We start from the raw sequence: 9,551 nt of genomic DNA, 5'->3' as shown, positions 1-9,551 counted from the left end.
TCCTCAAATGAGGTGCGCGTTAGTGCTACCGTAGTTCTTATTGTAGTCTAACGTATACATTAACCATGCATATTCCAATCCAACGAGTGTCATAGATTTTGAACTTGGCAACCAATGCCATTAGCTTCATCAATTATACTGATCGAACGGATGGTGGAAGCCAAGTGGCGTTAATGGTGAAACAGTTGCGTTGGGTAGTGAGCCATGTGGGCCATGGAACTTTTAGAGGTCGTGAATCTAAAGTCAAAAAAGTAATGGGCTAGAGGTACTGATTGTTCGTTGGATTGGTATCTTTCCACTTTTCTCTTTTTTAATAAAACTATCGGTATGATTCCACGAACCTGCCTTTGGACTGACGATAGCAAAAAGTTGGGGCGGAAAATGGAAATATTGACGGAAAAGAAAATTCATATTGGGTTTTGAGTTGGATTCTTTCTATATTTGTAGGAGACGTTATTGACAAGTCTCAAGATGGCTTTATCATTTACCAAAAGAAATAAAAATAGATGGCTTTATTTGCAAGTGAAACATCCACGCACCTTCCAAAAAATAAATAAATAAAATAAAATAAAAGAATATTCACGCATCAGGATTGGGTTCCTCTGTAGCGTTATCGGGTGTATAATATACATCCAACAATCAAGAACATTCAAATATCCAGTTGAAAACGTTTAGCCTAGGATAAGACATTCTTAGTCATTGGATGTATGCTACAAGGCATGTAGCATTACAGAGGATCTCAATCCCATACACCATACGTTCAATACGGGTTATTATTGAAAACATGATCTAATAAATTTCGATCAATTTGGCTCAATTTGGGCTAGGTTTTGACACCCTTAATACATTCATACAATAGGAAAGTCTATTATTGTTAAAGAACCCTATCATCTAGCATTCTCAGGCCCACACATAGTCTCTATTTTTTTCAAGAAATTGTGAAAAGACATTAGAAAAATTATATAATTACCCACTTTTGGGTTTCTCTTTACAAAATTACTCATCAAAAGTTTCAGTTAACAAAAATACCCAAAATTAAGTTTTTCTTTACAAAATTACCCACTTAAAGTTTAAATTAACAAAAATACCCAAAATTGAGTTTGGGTTTAAAAAACTACCCACTCAAAGTTTTAGTAATAAAAAAATATATGATTATATGTGGAAGATGAAGAATCACTATTTTGGGTAATTTTGTAAACCCAAACGGGATTTTGGGTATTTTTGTTTACTGAAACTTTGGGTGGTTAGTTTTGTAAACCCAAATCTAATTTTGGGTATTTTTGTTAACCAAAACTTTTTGTGGGTAATTTTGTAAAGGAAAACCCAAAAATGAATAATCATATAATTTTCCCAAAGACATTCCTTCCCCCTTCAAAAACAAAGGTAGTGTGAACGTGAGGAACACTAGACAAACAGGATTCCTCTTCCCAAAAGTCTTTTATTGTTTATTGCTTCATTTTATCCAAGGTGAGCATCTCCATTCCTGATAGTGGGTCTCCATACCTGGCAGTATAGAAGGTATCTCCCATGCCACACCAATTATAACGCAAGTGAAATTTTGTTTCTTTTCAAAATAAAAATAAAAAATTGTTTCTTACAAGTGGTTGATAAACGTGACAAGGGCATGGTAGGGATAAACACAAGTAGGTGAAAATCCCACCCATAAGTAGCAGAACTTGCACAATCTTTTAAATCACAATGAACACTTCCCTTATCTGTTTCTAGTTGACGACCTGTGAAATGGGCTGTGTTCCTTTATCGCCCTCAGCTAAACTTATCTGTTCATTTCTCTTATAATTAAGCAAGGGAGCATATGAAATGGATAAATCCTAGAGGCATCATCACTATCAAACTCCGTTGTTGATGGATGCTAATTCGATAGATTAGATAAAAGATTACATAACTTTGTCATTCAATCAAACAAAATGTTGTTAGATTTCTTTATCATGAATTAGCATTTTTATGATTTTATGAAATTTTAAATTTATATTTTATCATTATTTGAGCTGAAATTTGACCAATAAAATGAATCGGTCACATGTTTATATCTGCATTATTCCTCTCTCTCAAAAAAAATAAAAAATAAAACAAAACAAAATAAAATAAAAGAAATTAAGATAGTAAAAAAATGCTAGAGGCTGAACATGGGATTCAACCCCAAGTATCAGTATGACTCCCTTATACTTCATTTGCAAACCATGTAGTAGACTGGCACCTTATTATTACATTTGTCACCACTCATATCATCATATGCAGCATTATGGGGAATAACACATTCACACATTCACATGGTAATTTTCTTTTTTGAAACTTAATCCTACCATTTGGCGTAACTCATACCCTTGCCTCGACTCTTGTAGAAGGGTTTCTTCTCGTTAGCCTTTGTAATATATCATACAAAATTATAGTCAAAATTTTAGTTATGCAACTAAAGATGTCAATTTCAAACCAAAACCAAGCCCAATTACTTGGACCGAACCAAACCAAATAAATTCAATTCATATTTGGTCTGGGTACGTAAGTATTGCTATTCGGTTTAAAATGTTAAAACTATCGGTTTGGAACCGAAACCGAACCAAATTACTCTTAAAAGTTTAAACTAAAAAAAAAAAAAAAAAAACCCTACCATCGCTAAGACTTAGGAAGGATTTTTCATATTCCCTTTTGAGTTGTTGACTCTTAGAGGAGGCCGGGCAAGTTGGACATGTTATTATGCTTTTTTTTTTAATTCTAGATTAAATCTTACTTTAGAACGGCATTTACAATTTTATTATATAGGTCGTAAACTGATACATGTTTTGACTATGCTATGGTTAGATTTTGATGGGTTTTATTATCTTTAATAGGTGATTTTGAATGATTATCTGAAGATACTTTATGATTGATGGAATGTGTAAGACAAAAATTGGAGAACTTAGTCTGTAACTTGAGTCCATTATGGCCTTTGGTCCATCACAGTCATGGTTCAAAAGTAGAACCGTTTTACATAACTGAATTTAAACTGAGGTACAGAACCGAATTAAAAATGAATATCAGAACCGAAACCGAACCAAACCGAATTGAATCAGTTTGAGTATCGACATACATAACCAAGTCGGTTCTCGATTCGATTATGATCCACCATATTGTTATTTGGAATTGAACTAAAACCAAATCAAATAATCGAAACCGAACCGATTGACACCTTTATATGCAACTGAAGACCAAACTGGGAAAATTCGTCTCCTTTTCAAGTTGTCTATGTCCCAGGTAGAAACATTTTAGTAACATTGTTGTACCTCAGGTGATCTTTTATCCATTTAGAAATGAAAGATAAAATATAGGGTTTTTAGCTCTTAAGTTAGAAATGTCAAAAATCTCACCGAAAAAGGGCAAAAAAAAAGGTTAGATATGTCAAAAAGCATATGGTAGGATAGAGCTAGTGGGGCCTCGTTAGGGGTTTTTTGAATTAATTTATAGGTTTTGCAAATAAATGGTATGATTTGATTGGTCAACTGATTGTATATAATTCATATTCAATTAAGATGGAAGGCAGCTGTTTCGAAAATATCAAACCATCTGAAGGTATCAGACAAGGCTATCCGTTAAGTCCTTTTATTTTATTTCTATAATGGAAGTGATATCAAGATTATTGGGTATTTGGGTGTGTATGGAGAACTTAACATATTTAGGGTGGGTTAGAGTGGCTCAAGGGGCACTAGAGATCATACATCTTCACTTTTGAAACCTGAATCCTTTCTAATTATTTTTGGACTAAAATTTAACCAATAAGGTAGATTTTGAAAATTTTTTATTAGGACCTACAATGTCAAAATTTAACCAATGATCTAGATTTTGAAATTTATTATTAGGACCTACAATGTTGTCCACCACATGGCAAATGGTGATGGCTTCAAATGCTTGTCTTCTCACAAAATACATCGATTTAATTTAAAAAAAAAAAAAATTGGCAGAAAAGATTTATTATTTATCAATGTGGAGTACTCATGACAAGAGTAGAACACATTTCCTAAATCCATGTATGATGTATCAAAAATGGGGCAAACCGTCATACACGTCACCAGTAGTGCCCTCTCAAAAAAGGAGTCAGCTTCGTTGTTAATTTCCATTGGAACAAAGTTAAAATTACATGAAACAAAAGACGTAGATAAAAACACAATGTCCTTCAGAATCGATTTATAAGATAGAGGGAAAGATGCAATTCCTTTTTATAGATGGGAAATCACATCTCTATTACCTGAGACTATTATAATCCTCTCATATCTACTAGTCTAGTAAATGATAACTCCAAAATCATAGATTTATAAAATCTTTATTTGTTCTCTCTGATTCCAATTTCTAGTGTTCTGTTGACAATCGCGTGGCGATTCCGTGTTTTTAAACCTTGGTTATGGACCTATGGTGGATAAGGGTTTTGGGTGCTTGTGTGAGCAAAGCGGATGTAGTTTTCACTTTGAGATCAGCAGTTGGTAACTGGTAGTGGCAAAGGGCTGCCTCGTGCTGGGCTATGAGAAATCTCTGAAGTGTCAACCCAACTCATAGCCATCCCCACATATTAGAGCTGTTTAGTTTAGTTTTGGGTTTGTTAATGACTCATCAGACTTTTAAGTCATTTTATGAAAGAAAAGGAAACTTTGATCCATTGGCATTGACTCTTGACCGGGTCCTAAGGATTTGGTGTCAATAAATCAAACTCTCAACAATGAAGGTTCCTATATTTAGCAATTAGCATTGGACAACAACAAAGGTGTGAATGAGAAGCTCTAGATCAAGAAATGGCTCAGCTTTGTTGTTGTTTGTTTTTTGCCATTGATCATCCTTGTTAGCATTGGTGGTGGTGGTGGTGGTGTTGTTGTTGTTGGTGGTGGTGTAAGCGGTAGTGGTTGTGGTGGTGGTGGTGGTGGTGGCTCATTGTCACCCTGTAATGGAAGGGGCGGCATCGTCGGGGGCACCGAAGAAGGTGATGGTTGTCGCCGACCCAACACGCGAGTCGGCGAATGCACTTCAATGGGCTCTTTCTCATGCAGTACTTGAGAAAGATGAACTTTTTCTCTTACATGTAGAACAACCCACATCATGGCGTGCCACATTCTCTACCTTCCTTAGAAGACCTTCCAGTTCTTCAATGGAAGCAGCCATTATTAATGGTGGTGGAGATATAGATTTTCTTGATTTGATGAAGCATGCTTGTGAGGCTGCTCAGCCTAAAGTTAAGGTACATATAGAGAGGGTGGAAATAGATGGAAAGGACAAGGCCTTTACCATTCTAATGAAAACTAGGATGCTCTCTATTGATATCCTTGCCATAGGCCAGCGACGTAGTCTCTCCAATGCTATATTAGGGTGAGCTTCAATCAACTACTCTGTTTTTAATTTCTGCGAAACAGGTTACATGGATTTCCCTGTTATATTTTACAAAACTTCCTTCTTCAAAATTGTAGATTATGATGGTTTCCCTTTAATGAGATTTTTCTAGAATTTTTAAAGGATCACCCAAATTTCATAAGCAAAAAGGTCAATGAACAGAGAAACTACCTTCCATTGCTGTTTAATAGCCATATCCTTCTGTTATGTTGGTAAGGATTAATTCTGATTTGGCCTCCTCTTGAAAAGCTCCAGAACCAAAAGAATGTCAGAATCTGAAAGGCCTCCATGAAATTGATGTCTTGAGGCTATGTTTGGTATACATTCTCAGAATAGATTCTGGGTCTAGAATTCATTTTGAAACCTAATTCTTCTTTATTTTCATGCATCAGAATGTGTTCTAGACTTGAAACAAACCCCACAGCCACATGGACTGGATTATATTGGGATTGAATGAAAATCATTCCATTTTCATTGAAAATAGTGAAGATCACTAAACACCCCCGTGTGAGTGGCCTCAAGGAGGTAAGAAGAGACAAACTCAAAACCACACGCTTCCTAAGGTGAAGGTCTCTTGCCAACTCGACTACCCCCTTGTGGTAAATTATAAGTACACATAAAATCTTTCCCTGTGTAACTTTTGTCACCTTTTGCCTAATCAACTATGTTTCAAATAGTTGCACAGTGGGTACCATGCATTCATTTTTACAACTTTAATATATTTACAGAAAAGAAAAATTAAACTAAAAAAAAAAACTACCCAATTAAAAAATTCCTAAAGGCCATTATTGGGAAAGGAATTTTCTTTGGATTTCTCTTCTAATATAATGTATAAGTATCCTGCACTCCTTAATCTAAGTTCACTGTTCTAATATGCCTCTTATGTGATTTAACAGCTATAGGCTGAGTGGAGGATCTACAAAAGGGACAAAAGGGATAGATACAGCAGAGTATTTGATTGAGCACAGTAAGTGCACATGCGTTGGAGTTCAGAAGAAGGGCCAAAATGGAGGATATCTTCTTAACTCCAAGAAACACAGAAATTTCTGGCTTCTTGCGTAGTTTGAGCTCTTTATGACACTGGGTTTCCACCATGGTTTGGGTTCATTCAGTTCATTGATAGTTCTCAGATCACCCAATTTTTGTTGATTCTTGGTGTTAGCAGAGAGGGATAGTTTACTTTGGTTATATGGTTTTCTAAATCAAGTTGCCATTTGCCTTGTATAATAGTGAATGAACAGATTACTGTTGTGTATTTTGCATTGCATTCTTTATCCCTCTCCTCCTCTCTGCTATGGATTCAATGGTTTCATATATTTTTTTTTTCTTTTTCTATGGTTTTTCTCTAATGTTTTTAGTGTAAATATTCTTAAATACAATCATGTAAATACTTTCTATCCTCTTATTTTCTCCATTTTTCCCTACTTTGTTTTGTATGGATCCTTGTAGTCGACCCCATTAAGTTGGGATAAGGCTGAATTTGTGTTATGTACAACCATGTGGACATGAGATATCCACCCTTGCACACCCTGGCCGACAAAAACCCGAGACTTGCTGGTTTATTTCGAAAATGAACCAAACAAATCTATGAATCTTGCAACCATGGACTCACTCACCTACAAGATTTCTCCTTCTAAAATACAAGAACGAAATTTGTTGCAAGGCTTGGAGGAACCAAAATGAACCCTGAATAAATTTCACTACTGACACTCTTGAGAAAATGAAGAAAATAATGCCCCATTGAATGTACGCTAGCTAAACTTCACAAGAAACATAAAAAAACTATGAAAAGCTGGGAATTCACCCATGAATTGCAGATAAGATGATATAGATAACAAATGTTCCATTGAATGAGTATTTTTTTTGTTTGGGATGGTGGTGGTTTGGCATCACAGTTCATCACGCATATTTTCAATTGGAGCCACCACATCAGGAACTACATTTTCATGAAAATGCACTGGATTAAAGCCATCTTCTCCAGTTCGAGGTCTCATCCCTCCTTGTCCAACCATACCTGCCTTGATGGCAGCAGTAATCTTTCTCTGCAACTTGAGAAGCCCAATTCGTTTCGAGACAACATATAGAACAGCACAGGAGAAGAGGAGAAACCCAACCACAACTATCACCCTATCCAGATAATATTCAATGAGTTATTCCAAGTGGGTGTCAGTAGTAAAAATAGTTAATAAAATTGCTTAACTTTCTTCACCTGTCAAGGACATCCTGGCGTTGCATTGTGGAGAGTAGATTTCTGGTCCTCATAAGCAGCGAACGATGTCCCTTATATTCACTTTCTGCCTTCTTTAATACTCCTGTTGATTCCCCTGTACAATCCAGCACGCTTATCAGTTACTGACTCCAGGAAGAAGATTTCCTCAATAATCAATTATCAATTACATCCTTAATTTACCAGTCAAGAGAGAGAGAGAGAGAGAGAGAGAGCAAACAGAAGTATTTGGATAGACACCTGAAACAATGTATAAATGCAATTTGATAAAACAGAAGCAAATCAACAGAATTGAGTCTTGGGAGTACTTTGAAGCAAGTATATGAAAGCTTTGAACTTTATGGAAATGGACATCAATTAGTGTATACTTACGGAAAAAAGTGCAGAGGTACTCACAGGTCCCTGTCATTCCATGAATTTTCATTTCTGGTACAGATCCCTACCTTTGTTGAGAGAGAGAGAGAGAGAGAGAGATGTATCCATTTTTAGTAGAATTATTGCATGGATAATTCAAGCGGATGTGGGGATGCCACTTCAGTCATTACTGTCCTCAAGTGATTGGTGTTAACGCATGCCTGGTTTAGAAATTCAACCCAGTAAACTCAACTTTTTTAGCAGAGTCCACAGATGTGCCCATACAGCCACAAATGACAATGCACAAGATAAAACTGAACTGACAACGGAAGTTTAAACTCCAATAACATTGTCAACCAACTTTATGTCTCGAATGGGTAAGGACCTGAGTACCTCCTGAACATCTATGTTTATTACACTACAACTCTCACTCCCTCTTCCTCCAGAAAAGTTCCTTAACTCCTCACTTTGGTCAATGCTGGCCAATTTATGGAGGGCCGGTAGGGGTAGGGAAGAATCTCTTAGATGAACTTAGAGTTGCAGGGGAGGGAGAGAGCACAAGAAAAGAAGGGGGGGGGGGGGAATCGCACACTGCCCACTGGTACTCACCACTCAAGTCAACTCATTCTTCTATTCTTCAATCTGTCCTCAATTGAACGATTACATACATTTAAATGGTAAAAGAAAACCAATATTAAAGGAAACCTACTCTAATTTGGAAACTCAAATTAATTGGAAACTAAATCCTAGTAGCTATGTCCTACTTAAGCTACCAAAATAAAAAATTGCATGAGAATTGAAAGAAAATCCTAAAATGTTCTACTAGCCAAAGACCTAAATTGGATCCGGTTCAACTCTGTCTAGATACCCAGATGGGTTTGGATCGGTCCATGGGTACAAATCTACATCAATTCCCCAGGAGTTGAGAAACACTCGTCCACGAGTTTTGTAGAACAAGAGAATCAATACCAATCGATCAGCATCCATCATTGTATATATGAAGTCACCATCAAAACCATGACCGAATGCTATGAAATCCATGAAGCGAAGTTCATTGGTGAAATAGTGACTTGGAAAAATAAATCAATCGGTTCACTGAAGAGATCAACATCCGATTTTACATTTTCTACAAGTAGATTTTCAACTTCCGATGGTACTATCTCATCTTCCACCATTGATGACTCATCTTTTGGCTCGTCTATTGTTGCTCAATGGCTAAGATCACGTAGTTGAAGGTACAGTGTGTTTGGCCTTTGATGTCTGTGCAATGTCGCTGAATCTCATCGAGCTTCTTTCTTATCAATTGCATTTGTTGATGGATATCCAATAAAAGGTTGAGATCCATCGGCTAGGTTTGTTATTCCGAATCACTATGGACCCACTATGGCAAGAAAACACTTAAAGCAAAGGGTGAATGGCAAAAAGTAATTAATGGAAGTTTTAAGGGGATGGAAGAATTGTAAATAAAGTGAAATTCCTAAGTGGATGGCCAGATAGTAATTATGGAAGTGCAATAAGAACATATGATGTTTAGAACGTATGAAGCAGGCAGGGGTGAATATGGAAACTAAATAAAAATTCAGACAAAAAATAATAAACAGAAAAG

General features: G+C 36.2%; 1 protein-coding gene across 1 annotated transcript; it reads left to right on the top strand.

Moving 5' to 3' along the window:
• The first annotated feature begins 4,767 nt into the window (after positions 1 to 4,767).
• LOC122088598 lies at positions 4,768 to 6,960 on the top strand. Its single transcript, XM_042657915.1, has 2 exons — positions 4,768 to 5,343; positions 6,261 to 6,960. Exons 1-2 carry the CDS (start codon positions 4,925 to 4,927, stop codon positions 6,424 to 6,426), a joined length of 585 nt encoding a protein of 194 aa, XP_042513849.1. The 5' UTR covers positions 4,768 to 4,924; the 3' UTR covers positions 6,427 to 6,960.
• The last annotated feature ends 2,591 nt before the right edge of the window (positions 6,961 to 9,551 follow it).

The sequence above is a fragment of the Macadamia integrifolia genome, chromosome 9 (assembly GCF_013358625.1).
Source record: "Macadamia integrifolia cultivar HAES 741 chromosome 9, SCU_Mint_v3, whole genome shotgun sequence".
In the NCBI taxonomy this organism is placed as follows: domain Eukaryota; kingdom Viridiplantae; phylum Streptophyta; class Magnoliopsida; order Proteales; family Proteaceae; genus Macadamia; species Macadamia integrifolia.
The sequence above is the reverse complement of the archived record's forward strand: the minus strand, read 5'-3'. Positions and strand labels throughout refer to the sequence as shown.

Coding starts and splice junctions, on each gene's coding strand:
- LOC122088598 (XM_042657915.1), top strand. CDS start 4,925: ATGGAAGGGGCGGCATCGTCGGGGGCACCGAAGAAGGTGATGGTTGTC. Junction 5,344..6,260: donor CTCTCCAATGCTATATTAGG/GTGAGCTTCAAT, acceptor GTGATTTAACAG/CTATAGGCTGAGTGGAGGAT.